The 14,647-nt window shown below is 51.2% G+C and overlaps 1 protein-coding gene across 5 annotated transcripts in view; it reads left to right on the top strand.

Moving 5' to 3' along the window:
• Slc38a10 (solute carrier family 38 member 10) overlaps window positions 1–14,647 on the top strand; it is a 41,063-nt gene that overhangs the window by 747 nt on the left and 25,669 nt on the right. For 4 of the 5 annotated variants that reach the window (XM_010618611.3, XM_010618613.3, XM_010618614.2 and 1 more), the window contains exons 2-6: window positions 4,220–4,337; window positions 8,989–9,034; window positions 9,977–10,070; window positions 11,644–11,787; window positions 12,766–12,890. In XM_010618611.3, the coding sequence (XP_010616913.1) occupies window positions 4,220–4,337; window positions 8,989–9,034; window positions 9,977–10,070; window positions 11,644–11,787; window positions 12,766–12,890 (527 nt within the window). The remainder of the gene's footprint in view (window positions 1–4,219; window positions 4,338–8,988; window positions 9,035–9,976; window positions 10,071–11,643; window positions 11,788–12,765; window positions 12,891–14,647) is intronic. The other variant, XM_033767256.1, reaches the window with a different exon arrangement.

Genomic DNA, 14,647 nt, shown 5'->3' with positions numbered 1-14,647 from the left:
ACTTCTGTTAATAATCCGCAAATGAGCTGGCATTCAGAGGCTGATGGAAACATCACATTGGGCGACTTCTTCCCATAAGACTGTTGTAGCAAGTGAATACGGGGCTCCCCCCGAGGGGAATCATGTTTGCCATGTGTGCTGCTGTACCCTACTGCGTGGCAGGGAGGAGCTGACACTGGAGAGGTCCTGGCAGTTGTATCTGTTGATGCCAGAGTTAGAAAGTGAAATAAGGTGGACTTATTTTTATTTATTTATTTATTTATTTATTTTTGGGTACTGGGGATTGAACCCAGGGTTTTTGCACTGAACTACATCCCCGGCTCTGTCCCCTGCCCCATTTTGGGATAGTCTTGCTAAATTGCTTAGGCTGGACTCAAACTTTTAGTTTTCCCTTCTCAGGCTCCCAAAGTGTTAGGATTACAGGCATGCACAGCTAGATAGACATTTTGAAACTGAAAATGATATTATTGGTAGTTTAACTTTACGTTAACACTTGTCTTTTTTCATATTTTGTATCTTTTGGATAAAAATATAAAAGATTTTTTTTGGGGTGGGTGGGTACCGTGATTGAACTCTGGACATTGCACTTGCGAGGCTGGCGGCAGAACCACTGAGCTAAATCCCGGGCCCTAAGAATTTTTTGTTGTTGTTTTCTTTTTGGGACAGGGTCTCTCTATGTAGCTGAGACTGACCTGGAACTCACTCTGTAGCCCAGGCTGGTCTCAAACTCACAGTGATCCTCCTGCCTCAGCCTCCCGAGTGCTGGGATTATAGGCATGCGCCACCATGCCTGGCTCCTAAAAGATAATTTTTGATCTGAGAATTTTTGATCCCCGCTGGGCCCTTTATCCTGGCCTGGGTGAAAATGCACGGAGGGTGATGGTGTGGGCTCTGTTTGATGTGGTTACAGTGTAGGTAGGAGGATGGAGCTACAGGTCACTGCAGCTGCTGGGATAACATCTGTGTAAATCGCAGTGCTGTGCCAGCCACTCCCTGCCGGGTAGCAGAATTCCATCCAGGGATGTGGAGTGGTGGCGGGTTCCTTATCTGCACTCTGCTGCTGTCATCCTTAATGCCGGCCCTCCAAGTGGTTTAAGCTCTGGTTTTGACCATTGTGGAGGGTCCAGGTGGTTCAGCTGTCCCCATATTTGGAACACCTGGTGTCCTGCCAGAGCATTTGAAGGTGAGGCAGGCATAGACCTGCCTGGGAGGAGCTTGAGGCTAAGCAGGAAGCCCATGTGCAGAAACAGTCACTCTGTCCTGAGGGGCTTCCAGCTGCTGCTGTCTCTAGAGTTGGCATCTCCCTTAGGGGAGGCCTCTCAGATTGGAGCACAGCTGGAGGCCAGCAGGCTATTTGGGGATGTGTATTTAGTGTTTGACAGTCATGTCATTAAAATTTTTTTTTGGTTTAGTGTTAGGGTCTTTTTGTTGTTTGTTTCAGTAATTCTGGCATTATTAAAATATTTGAACTTCTTAGTAAAGTTTAACATACAGAAAACTGTATACACTTTGGGTGTACGCCTTTCTTTCTTTCTTTTTTTTTTTTTTGTTTTGTTTTTTGAGACAGGATCTCACTATTGTCCCAGACTGGTCTTAAACTCACTATTGGCTTTGAACTCACAGATATCCTCCTGCCCCAGTCTCCTAAGTGCTATGATTATAGGAGTGTGTTACACACCCAGCAGGTGTACTTTTTTTTTTGTATCAGTGATAGAACTCAGGACCTTGCACTTACAAGGCAGGCACAGTGCCATTGAGCTAAATCCCTGGCCCCAGCAGGTATACTCTTGATGAATTTGCATACAGTGAACAAACGTATGTGACTCACTCCACATTGAAGAACACCACAGTTCCAACCCCTCTGCCAATCTCTCCTGCCCACCAAGTTTGGTACTAGAGATTAGTGGTGTGTGTGTGTGTGTGTGTGTGTGTGTGTGTGTGTTCTCCTTTTTTGAGGCAGGGTCTTGCTTTGTAGTTCAGGCTAGTCTGGAACTCTGGGCAATCCTCTTGTCTCAGCCTCCTGAGTGCTGGGTTTATAGGTATGTGGCACCATGTCTGACCTTTTGTTTTGTTTTTGTTGTTTGTTTGTTTTGTTTTGTTGGTTTTTATGGAGACAGGGTCTCACTATGTAGTTGAGATTGACCTGGAACTAACTGTGTATTCCAGGCTGGTCTCGAACTCACAGTGATCTGCCTCACCTGAGGGCTGGGATTATATGTGTGTGCCACCATCACCAGCTGTTTTGTTTTGTTTTGTTTTGTTTTGTTTTGTTTGAGACAAGGTCTCACTATGTAATTCAGGTTGGCCTTGAACTCACTATGTAGCCCAGGCTGGTATTGAACTCATGGTGATCCCCTTGCCTCAGCCTCCCAAATGCTGGGATTACAGGTGTATAGCACCATGCCTGGCTCATGTTACCTGTTTTTAAATTGAGGTAGAATTGCAATATGTGTATGCTTCAGTATCTGGCCAGTATCCCACTGAATGGATCTATCAGAGTTTATTATACCTTTGTGAGCCATCTGGTGTTTCCTGTTTGGAGCTCTTATGATGTACAGAGCGCTGTTGTGAATACAGGTGAAGTGACTGTGTATGTGTCAGAACGGCAGAGTCATAGGGTATGCGTGTGTTCAGCTCTAGTATATGTTGCCCAGAGATTCCAGGCGGGCATACCAGTGTATGCTCCTGCCAGTGAGTATCTGGAGGCCCAAATTCTCCACATATTATCAAATACTGCAGAGAACGTGGAGCCATTGTGATGCAAGTTTGGTGGTGTGGTGTGTGTGTGTGTGTGTGTGCGCGTGCTCATGGGTGTGTATGCTCCTGCCAGTGAGTATCTGGAGGCCCAAATTCTCCACATATTATCAAATACTGCAGAGAACGTGGAGCCATTGTGATGCAAGTTTGGTGGTGTGGTGTGTGTGTGTGTGTGTTCCGCTTCTTTTTTTTTTTTTTTTTTTTTTTTTTTTTTTTGGTACCAGGGATCGAACTCAGGACCTTACACTTGTGAAGCATGTGGCAGAACCACTGAGCTAAATCCCCGGTCCTATCCCCATCTCTTTTAACATTTTATTTTGATCCAGAGTCTTGCCAGACTGCCTAGGCCAGCCTTGAACTTGCATTTTTCTTGCCTCAGCCTCTGGAGTAGCTGGGATTACAGACATGCGCCACTGCTTGTGGCTTGTGTGTATTTTTTGATAGAATTTGTTTTATTTTTAGCAGTTTAGGATTTATGGCCAATGAAGTAGAAAGCACAGGGAATTCAGTAGACTTCCTCCCTGTCCCTTCAGCCTCCCTTGTTAATATCTTGCACTAGTGTAGTGGTGCTAAAGTTTTAAAGGTCAGAGTTACGGAGAAATCGTTCACATGCAGTGAAGTGTACTGGTTTTAGGGCATAGTTGGCTGGTTTTAATAAATGTGTACAGTCATGTTTCTATCGTAGTCAAAAAAAGTTACCTCTGTCCCTCTGTTGTCAACTTCTTTCCCACCCTGTGACCTGCTCCCCAGCCCAACAGTTTGCCTTCCTGGGGTGTCCTGTAAATAGCTTCACAGTCTGTTTCCTTTGAGTCCAGCTACTTCCCCTCAGCACGGTGCATCTGAGAAGCACCCATGTCCACGCGGGGTGTGCTTACTCTGAATGATGTTCATTTGTACAGATGAACCACGCTGTGTCCAAGCGCCCGCTGAAGGCCATACAGTTGCTCTTTAGCTGTTGGGTTAGGGTTAAACCTGCTATACAGAACAGGTTGGTGTATGGCCACTTTCATCTCTGGGGGAAATACCTAGGAGTGCAATCACAGAGTCACATGGTAATGGTCTGCTTAACTTATATGAAAAGAACATATGTCAGTTTTAATCTCTTCCTTCTAAAGTGTTTCCCACATACAGGTGACCCGGATGGCTCTAAGGCAGTATACATGGGGTACAGGCAGGGAGTGGAAAAACCCTGCTGGCAACACCCAGCTGTCCAGAAAGACTTCAGAAAGGTGTGGGGATGTCCCTGGTGCTCTTTGGAATCCACACCGCAGGGTTCCTGCCATTGCTGGTCAGCACTTAGTGGGGTTACCCACAGGAGGAGAGGGCAGTACAGTGGGGGTCTCCAGGGCCCACAAGCATGGACAGAGGAGGCTCCTGTGAACCCCGGTGCTGTAGATGTGTGAGGTGGAGATGTGGAGACTGTCCGGTTTTGTGAACAGTGCTTTCTCTGTTGTCTCCGCAGTGTGGCATCGTCCTGGGGGCCCTGCTGTTGGTCTTCTGCTCTTGGATGACACACCAGTCATGCATGTTCCTGGTAAAGTCCGCCAGCCTGAGCAAAAGGAGGACCTACGCCAGCCTGGGTGAGACCTGGCTCCCTCAGTGGTTGGATGCCGGACTGTATTAGATACCTGCTCAAGAAGAGGGGTGAGGGCCGGGGGTGTAGCTCAGTGGCACCTCGCCTGCCTGGCAAGTGCAGGGTCCTGAGTTTGATCTCTGGTACTGCAAAAGAAAAAAAGAAGAGGGAGGCTCTAGTTCTTAGGACCTGGGGGCTTATTCCTCTTGTCTAGTTATTTTTCTTCTACTTTATTCTTAATGAGGTTCTTAGCGGTAGTGTCTTTTCTTATTTTAAAATTTAATGCCGTTAAAAAAAAACTGCTTCAGAATTGAAGTGATGCAGAAGGGTATGAAATATTCCCCCAGCTCTTGAGCAGGTATACACATAGTCTCCCCTCCAGCGGCACTCACTGCCCTCTTGCTGGCTCACTGACTGTGTTTGTCTCCAGGTAGTGGGAAGCCTTCCTTGGAGTAGGCGTGAGGAATCCTGCTGAACACCCTACCTGGAATTCCCAGGAGGAAATGTACTCTGGTCAGACTCACGCTGGATTAAGTAACTCATCTCCCAAAGGCTTTGTCTCCCTCCTGGTGTTGTTGGGTTGTGATTCTGTTTCTTTTAGTTTAGCCAGAGGGGCCAGTCATAGCAGTTTGGAATGTTTTCTAGGTAGTTTGGTTCAAGGATACCGTCCTTTATCTTCCTGTCTTCCACTCTCGGGCTGGTGTGTGAGGCCTAATTCTCTCTTCTTGGCTCGGCCCAGGCTCTGAGCCTTCCAGTTCTGCACCCCATAGCAGGAGCATTTGGTATGGGTGTTGAAATGCCACTTTCCTGTTCTCAGAGCTCAGCCTGTGGGTGTTTGGTGCACTCCTGGCCTGCAGTGAAGCTCCAGATTCCCCAGCCAGGTGTAGCCAGGGTGCTGGGCTCCTGTGCAGAGGGCTGGCCTGTTGTTCTCACAGAGGAGGGATGAAGCTGTTATGAGAGGAAGTGGGACACAGAATTCCAGAGCCAAAGTAGACATCTCTGGAGATGCACTTATTTCCTGCTAGTGTGCTGTGTGCTGGCACCAGGACACTGGCATTTTTTCCTGGCTTCAGAACCAAGGAGAGCCTTCCTTTTCTTCTGTTCAGGGCAGTGGTGTCAGTCTTATTGTTGGCACTTGAGGAAGTAAGGTTTATCACGTAACTTGACACACACTGAAGTGATTTAATTCCACTAGGATGAAGTGTGTCCACTAGAACCCAGGGTGAGGTGCTTGGGTGAGCCTCTTTCCTGGTTTCCACAGCTATGGCCAGGCTAACCCTTTTCCTGCTGAGGTCTCGGGCTAGGTTTTGTAGCAGAGGCTACAATTCAAATATGCACTGTATTCTGAAAGGAGCTTTGGGACCCTGTGCTGGAGAGGCTGTGGTTTCTGATTCTGATAGCATGCTGGCTGATTATTCTTTGAAAGTCCTTGGGAAGTCAAACTGGTTTGGCTAGACATGAGGGTTGAAAGAAAGTTGCCTAATGGGCACCCCTGTGCACTGGCTGCTGGGGTTCCAACTTTCCCCGAGTAGGGTGACTGCTGAAAACAAAAGATTGCTGAACACCAGTGGTCTCAGATTGTGCATTTGATCTGTCCTCTTAGCACCAGCTTCCTTTGTGCCCAGAGATGGATAGACCCGCTGTGTGGGAGGGAACTGTGGGGAACAGCAGCTGGAGAGGGGAGAGGAGGATCTTCTGGTGCTGCTGCTCTGGAGGGGTGGCTGTTCTGCAGCATGGTCCTTTCTGGGGGCCTGATACAGACATCCTCTGGGAGGGCCTTCTCTTCTTCCTCTGGCCTCCCCCATGTGAGGCCCACACAGGCTTGCACTATAGCCCACCATGGGGTCTGGACAGAGATGCCCTCGCTGCACCCAGCTTGTGACGCCTTGTTGGCCAGGGTGGGGCATTGGGCAGCTATCTGGTGAGATGGGCAGATGGCCTTCATCTGGATCTGGAGACTAGAAGAAGGTGTAGGAAATCCAGGTGCTGCAGACCTGTGTCCAAGTAGCCTGTTCACCTTGAATACTGGATGGGAGAGTTGGCGGTGTTCTGACGTGAGCGTGGGTTTGTGTCCTGCCATTTGGCAGTTTGGCAGACTGAGGTGGTGGTCTCTCTGCCCTGGCATGGCCCACTGCTCCAGACACTGGGGATGATCTTTGCTGGTGTGGAGAGTCAAATGTGGTGGTTTTGTTGGGGTTGTACACATGTTTGTTTTGTTTGCTTTTGCTGTCCTGGTTGTTCTGTGGTTTTTGCAAACTTCTTGCCTCCCCTTTCCTGCCCAGCTCATCCTGCTCTAGGTGGCCTTCTCTAAACTTTGTTTTCCTTCAAAAGATAAATAGACATATCAGAGTGAACTGCTTTGGACACCATGGCACCCCTGAAATGTTCTGAGCCCTTGGCCTCACCCTGAGTTACGACTTGAGCCCCAAGGTGTGTAGTCTGAGCTGGAAGCAGCAATCCAGCTTCAGGAAGTGTTTGGCATCCGCCAGGCTTCTGCAGAGTAAGTGCTGCTGGCGTGTGTCACCTGGATTTCACACCCCTGGTCATTGTGTGGCCACTCCTCCTGGCCTGGGTGGTACCTGCAGGGGCACGGTGCAGAGTGACTTCTACTGTGCCAGTCCTTGGGGGTGACCTGTGCACGTGCTCTGGGCTTAGCATACAGGCTGGGGAACAGACACTGGGTTTCTTAGCGCCTTATCTCCAGCTGTTAGGTATGTACCTGCTGTGTGCTGATGGCCCCCTCCCTGCCTCTTAGGTGTCCCCCATTTGATTGTCACCTCTTCTCTGCCTTGTCTGTGGCTTCACCTTGAACAGCACCTCCTCTTCGCTTGCTGTAGTGGGGTGTCACAAGCAGGTGGGGGGTGAGCTATGCCTGTGGCCCTGGAGAAAAGCTGGCCCAATTTCTCAGACTCAGGGAATGAAGGGCAGGGCAGGTGACAGCCTGGGGGCCTTGATGAGGCCAGAGCCACAGGTGTGACCTGCCCTCCGCGTGGCCGACCCTTGGATGGAGATAGAGAGGAGTGTAGGGAAGGGCTTGTCTGTCCACATGAAGACCCCCCTGGGTAGCCCAGGGAAGAGAAGAAGGAAGGGAGAGGCCATGGGGACAAGGTCTGCTCTTTGTGCGGCGGCCATTTAGGTTGTTCTGGGACCTGAAGAGAGAGCACTTCCCACTTGTACTCCACTTCCCTATGCCCGGGATATGGACATTTCCTGGGGCTTTTTGGACAGGGCACTCCAGAGTTTGGAGCATGCTGCAGACTGTGGCTTCTTTTTGGAGAGGAAGAAGGAATAGAAGGGTAGGCACTCAGAATTCCTCACGTGGGACTGGGATACTGTGTTGTGCAAAACACGCCTGGTGCCTATTTCTGGCCTCTGTGGTGACAGCACGTTCTCTGGCTAGGGCCTCTGGAGTTCTTAGTTTTTGAAATTCCAGTTTAGATCTTGATCTGCACTCAGGATATTGTATAGAGCCCCAGCTTAGATTTCACTTTGTTAGATGCACTTGAAGGGTACTGGGCTCCTTTACTGGTGACCAAAGTCTAGGAAAGGCAGAGCGACCCCTGGAGGCTGAAGCCTTCACTGCTCAAGGCCCTTGGGCCCTTAACAATTCTGTGCCTATGTTAAAAGTAATAGGGACTAACAGGGTGGATGGGAAGGACCACATTTGTGTCAGTGCGCGTGTGCGTGCGTGCGTGCGTGCGTGTGCACGTGTGTGTGTGTGTATTATTCATACCCAGCTGGCTGTGTTTCCTGCCTTCACATCCCCCTTGGAGGGCCTCTGGCCTTGTGCAAAGGGGAGGAAACGAGGGGCAGGGAATTGGGATTCCCAGTGAGCCTGGAGCTATCCTGTCACATGCATGCCTTTTGGGCTGTTCCTTGGAGACCAGAACTTTCTTTTGCCCACGTTAGATGGGACTGAGGAAATGCTGAGAGACCAGATCAGCGTTAAAGTCCTGCCAGGGACTTCAGCAAAGCAGCATTTAATTTCTCATCTGCTGGAAATAATTCTGTGGTCAGGAAGGGGAGGCAGAGGCTCCTTTTACAGCAGGATGTCCTGTGCCCTGGCAACACACACTGATCATTGGCAAGGCTCTGGATGTCTTGCCTGGGCACTGGGGAGCCCCAGAGCTCCTGTCCCCTCCCTCCCCAACTGCCACACTTGCCAGGATTCTGTTTGCTTCTGTAAATCATGCCCAAAGGGTGAAGCAAAAGCCCCTACAGCGTCTCTGGTGCAGGTTGCAAAGCTTGGGTGTTTGGAGTAAAACTAGACATGTGGGGTACCTCTGAGCTCTGAGGACCCCCACACCCCTACCCCTCAATGCCAGGGCCCTGGATGGGGCCAGGTTGCTGCCTGGCACTGTTGTGGGCAGGTTCACTGTCATTGCCATGTGTGAGGAGCCACCATTTTGCAGGACCCACTCCCAAATATCGTGTGAAAAGAACAATCTGCCTTGGGCCTCTCTTGTTTTGTCCTCATCACAAGTAGTTTGGATTGTGGATGGTAAACCTGAAAATGCCTGAGGACTGGAATTTAGAAGTATCCCCCATGCCGAATGAACTCTGGACCCATGGCTTTGTGTCAGGTTTGCCTTCGCAGCTTTACTCAGTACCCTTTGCTGATGTCGGACTGAGTGCCTGTTCTCTTTCCTTTGCACTAGCATTCCACGCCTATGGAAAAGCCGGGAAGATGCTGGTGGAGACCAGGTAAGGGAGCCGCCTTGATCCTTGTCCCTTGTAGCTGTGGAGACAAGGGACAGTTAGGAAATGCTAAGGAATGAATGATAAGTCTCGCTTGTGGATTGGTTTATAACTTCTGATATGTTACAACCTTTTTTTGTTGTTTGTTTTTGGTATCGGGGATTGAACTTGGAACCTTGTGCTTACAAGGCAAGCAGTGGGCTTGAGCTAAATCCCCAGCTATAACTTCTAATACATTTCTGAAGAGCTATCTACAAAATAGTTTAAAGTCTAGTTTATTGCACCCTTAAAATAATTGTTGTCAAGGTTGAAAGCTTTATTTAAATATTACCGAGAAGTACTTAAAAATGGACAACCTAAGGAACAGTGAAATTGCTCTCCATCCATTGTAATTAATCTCTTAATGCTCGTCCTTAAACTGTACCCCAGCACTGCTGCATAAAATCGGCATTAAACTGCAAATGCTACATTTTTTCCCTTTAGAGTAAAATTTTATGAAATGAAAAATTGCTGGGAAATTGTATTTTTAGGCTTCTAAATTAGCAAATTATAAACTCGAAAGAAAACCTTTTTTGCAAGCGGTTGATTTTTGTGTAATGTCATGGTGCATTTTTGTTGCATCTGAAAGAACTCTCAGAACCTCCTGTGGAGAGAAAAATACAATACCATACAGCAGAGAGTTCAGTGGGGCTCAGTATTCACTCCAAGCCCGGTGCAGTACACTACAAAACACACCTGGTTCCTGTGACCGGGGGCGTTTGAAATCGCAGCTCTCAGCAGCCAGGCTGTAGGCATCCATGCACAGTCCGGGGGCAGGGCCTGGCCCTCGGTGTCCTTGGGCCTTTGGCTGCCTGGGCCCCAATTCTGAGCATGGCCCAGCTTTGATCATGGCAAGGCAGCACATTCCTCCAGAATGCCATTTTAAACCCACGGTCTCCTTCTTTACAGCATGATTGGGCTGATGCTGGGAACCTGCATTGCCTTCTATGTTGTGATTGGTGACCTGGGCTCCAACTTCTTTGCTCGGCTCTTTGGGTTTCAGGTGAGGACTTCATCGTGAGGGCTTCAACCTGAGTGCTGTGGCAGCTGGTGTCACTGTATCAGTTGGTTGAGACCGGTGCACTTGACTGGGAGAAGCTTCTCTGTGCCTTGCTGTCCGCTCAAGTCCTGTGTTCTAGAGTTCAGGGACCATGCTAGGGTTGCATTGGTGAAAGACCCTGGGAGAGAAAAGGACAGCCATTTGGCCTTAGCCAGCCAGTGCTGCCTGGTAAGGGGCAGAAATGACCAGGCTTTCTTGCTGTCTTGGCTGTCAGCCAGTGTGGCTATGCTGGGAGCCTGGTCTTCACCCTGGGTGTAAGGGAATTGCTCGCAGCCCTGGTGGACTTAGGCTCTCTGAAGCCTCAGGGATAACTGTGTGCTCCCTGCCCCTGCAGGGGTCACATCTGTGACCTGGGTCCTGAGGCAGAGGGGCACCTGGTACTGGAGAGGCTTCTCTATGATGGGTCCCTCATATTTGGATGCCAGCACTGGGGGGTCAGGTGGGAGCCCGAAGGTAGCAAAGGATTTCAGTTTATGAAGACCATAGCAGCAGAGGTAGGGTGGAATGTGCCAGATTTTTAGGCTGCGGGCGGACAGTGGGGTGTGAGCATCTTGTGAGTGTGGCCCTGGTCTATACTCTGCACATCTTCCCTGTACTCTCCATTTCACACACTTCACTGTGGACTGAGCGGAATTTCGAGTCTGTCCTGCCTGCAGAACCCTTGGGACTTTCCTGCACCCGCCATCCTGTGTCCCTGGGCCAGACACATGACCTGTGGTCCTATGGGACTTGGAGAGGGCACTGGCTGCCTCTGTCAGCTGTGTGCAGAGCCTTTCTGTCTTTGGCCCTGCTGGTGTGTTGTTGAGGGTTCCCATGCTGAGTTGTGGACTTGGGATTTATCATCTGTAGGAGTTAGGAGCTGGGGAGAGACAGCCAAGGGACGTTTGGGGGCTCTTGGTAGAGCTTTTATCAGGCTGGCCTGGATTGAATTCACTATAGTTCAGGCTGTCCTCAATTTTGGTAGTCTTTCTGCCTCAGCCTCCTGAGTGCTGAGACTACAGATGTGCACCTCCACGCCTGGCCAGGAGCTGGAGATTGGATGCAGCCAAGTTAGATGTTACATATCTTTAGACCTTTGTGTGCTCTGCTGTAACAAACACCAGTTTGAAATTCTGTGACTAATTTTCTGGACCAGAATTTCAAGACTTCCATCCTTCTGAAGCAGGTCAGCTTTGATAGAGAAGCACCTTGTGCTGGACTTCTTCGGGTTCCAGCTCGTCTCCATCAGTGCTGGGTGTGCAGGAAGGGCCCAGGCAGCACAGGCTCCCGCCCCACCCCTATTTTCCCCTGTGTGAAGGGGGACAGTGGCTATCTTTGCTCAGGCTGGCCTCATTCGGGGCTGGGTTGGACCCGGTGGGATCGGAGCACAGAGTCCTAGGACAGCTTTTGGAGCTCGTGTGCTAGCCTCCAGCCTTCTACTCGCAGTGCTCCTGTCCTGTCCAGCGGCGCACAGATGAGCCCTGCGGGTGGGAACTGATCACGCGGCTCCCTGGGGACTCTGCCGATTCCCTTCCAGGTAAGCGGCACCTTCCGTGTGTTCCTGCTCTTCGCGGTGTCCCTGTGCATTGTGCTCCCGCTCAGTCTGCAGAGGAACATGATGGCCTCCATCCAGTCCTTCAGCGCCATGGCTCTCATCTTCTACACCATCTTCATGTTTGTGGTGAGCACTATGCAAGAGGAAGGGGTTGGTCACAGAAGGGCCAGCCTGGGTCTAGCTTGGCCTCAGCTAGCTTTTGGGGATGATGGAAAAGTGGCTCTGGGCCTGGGAAGTGTGTTGCGTCTCCTGGGCAGTGGGCGCTGTGGGACAGGTGCAGCCAGACAGCAGAAGATACAGGGGACTCGGGGCAGGAGGGCCTCTGAGACCAGCTTTACTACATCCAGACAGGTGTAGTGTCTGTGCGATTTGTGGCAAGACCTTGCTGTGGGATTTGTGACCAAGAGCATGATATCAGTGTTTTGTCCCACATGGCAAGTGTTATTTTCTGAATGAGAGTTGTTAGGAGGATAGACTGGAGGCTGGTGTGCAGAGTTGACAGAGGATGTGGAGACCTTGCAGTGGACCTCAGGCTCTGCCTGCCTCACTCCTGTCACCCCTGCTACACCTGAGGCCCTGGACCTGCACGCACTCTGGCAAGGTCAGAGGTGGGGCATCTTTATAGAAGGCCTGCGTTGGAGTGGGCATTTCTCTACTCTCTGCCAGGACCAGCCCAGGGACAGTGAATTTCTTACTCTCGGATAGCTACATCTCAGTAGGGTGAGCTCTTGAAAGACATCCACGGCACAGCCCAGGACCAGGCAGGGACCAGGCCGTATTGAGGGCACCATCTTCTCTGGCTTGCCACACGCTGGCTTCCTTCTGTGCTAAGTAGCCCTGCACAAGGAGAAGCTGGGGCACGTGCAGCAAATGCTCTGCACCTGGGTGTACCCCATGTCTATGGCATGGACTAAGGTGCTCCTGGGCTGCAGGCAGGGCACCCTCAAAGGTGTGATGTCCCTTTGCTCCTCCAGGCAGCGCAGGCTGAGTTTGCAGGGGTCACTGGCAGCAGTGTGGGCTGGGAGCTGTGGGGCTCCTGCCTCACTCCTGGTGGGCCGAGTGTGGCTCCCCCCTGACCCGTGCCCTGCTCTCTCCTTGGTGCAGATTGTTCTGTCCTCCCTCAAGCATGGCCTCTTCAGTGGGCAGTGGCTGCAGCGGGTCAGCTACGTGCGCTGGGAGGGCGTCTTCCGCTGCATTCCCATCTTCAGCATGTCTTTCGCCTGCCAGTCGTAAGTACTGCGGAGACAGCCTCTGCTTTCCTGTTTTTTCCTCTGGGTTTCTTTAATTGCTCATTTCTGGCTGCTGAGGAGCAGTGTCATGTTCCGGTGTGACCTGCACCCTCCGGGTGAGGGAGAGCTCTGTGCGAACTAGAGAGAAACTGCTGCTGGGTCCACTGGCAGAAGCACCTTGCTCGCCAGATCTCGCGAGAGAAGAGTTGGCTGTGGGAGTGCAGAGTCCCAAGTGTCTTGCCAGAATTTAGCTGTTCTGCGAATACTTGAAAGGAAATTGCACAAACATTGACTCCAGGCTGCTGCTAGGATGGCTCCAAGGCCCGTGTGTGTGCAGGCGGGCAGCGGGCGAGCTCCCTGGCATGCGGGGCTCTGTGAATGCAGATCAGGCTGCTCCGGGCGCCTAGCGGCAGTACCTGCTCCACCAGGGTGGCAGAAGCGAGTGATTCATGCCCGGACAGGAGTGGTAAACAGCTGAAAGGAGAGGTGTAAATCCGGCATGGGCCGAAAAGACCATCGGTGTGGGGGGCTGGCAGAGTGGCCCCCCCACAGCATCGGTGGGCATGTATTGTGCCAATTGTAAACTAATGTGACAGATAAAATTTGCTCACACTGCTGTGTTTACACCCACATATGAGATCCAAATCGTCATTTCCCACTTACCGTCTCTCTTGGCAGCTCTGTTTCCACCAGAACACGCTCCAGCCTTGCTGTTTAATGTCCCCATTATCATCAGTGACAGAAGTTACATTCTTGTGCCGTGTACCTAGTTACCAGTTGTCCTTTCTGTCTGTTTGCTGTTTTAAAAATAAGCCTGTGGTCGGGGCTCCAGTGGTGGCCACGTAGCAGCCAGTGCACATCTGTTGGGTTGGATTCTCAGAGCAAATGAGGGTGGGAGCACCCGCTCTCTCAGCGCCAGCTCTTTCCCGCCCTGGAGAGCACTGGGGCTGTGGGCCTGCTTGCTTCACCCATGCTGGACATGTGGATGTTTACCAGGTGCACGGCAGAGAGCACTTCCTCCCATGGCAGCCTGCATCAGATGGCCTGTCCCACTGGGGTGACAGCCAGGCCCCTGCCCTGTGACTGGTGTAGTTGTTGCCATCACTGTATGTCCTTCTGGTCACACTTTCTAGGAACATCCTGGTTATAGAACTGTCATCCTAAGCCCAGAGAAGCAGCTGAGGTGGCAATTGAGCACATGGCAGTCCAGGCAGGGCAGGGTCCACCCGGCGACCTGAGTCCTGTTTCAAGTAGTGGTGGTCAGTGCATGGCACCCTGAATGGCACAGGTAGATTCCCACACAGGTAGCCGGGGGGGCTTTGTGGGTCCACCTTCCTTCTCTCCAGGATGTATGGTCCAAGGAAGGCCCGAAGCACAGTCAGGATGGGAGGGGAGCCTCGTGCCTTTCCACCCCCTTGTGTCCAGACATGGCCTCCCCCGGTGGCTACCACAGCTTCTTGGACAGAGACTCTCCTAGGTGTATGTTGGCTGGGGACAGGCCAATGCCACAGACCTCCGGTGTGGACTCTTTCAAGCTGGGCTTCCTGGCACAAACTCAGCTATGGCCAAAGCTTGTTCTATGCAGGGAAGTTGCTGCTGGGACAGTCTCCAGGGTGCCAGACTGGGGCTCAGAGTGACTTCTCTATTGTGTCTTGGGGCCACCTGTCCCCTCCCAGCCTGACTGCTAGTGGTAGACTGAGGGACACTGGGCCAGGCCTGCCCCCAAGGTCTTGCCCACTTTTTTTTTTTTTTTTTTT

The sequence above is a fragment of the Fukomys damarensis genome, unplaced genomic scaffold (genome assembly GCF_012274545.1).
Source record: "Fukomys damarensis isolate Sample0158 unplaced genomic scaffold, DMR_v1.0_HiC HiC_scaffold_23, whole genome shotgun sequence".
NCBI lineage: Eukaryota > Metazoa > Chordata > Mammalia > Rodentia > Bathyergidae > Fukomys > Fukomys damarensis.
Note: the sequence above shows the minus strand (reverse complement) of the source record. Positions and strands in the feature narration are given on the sequence as shown.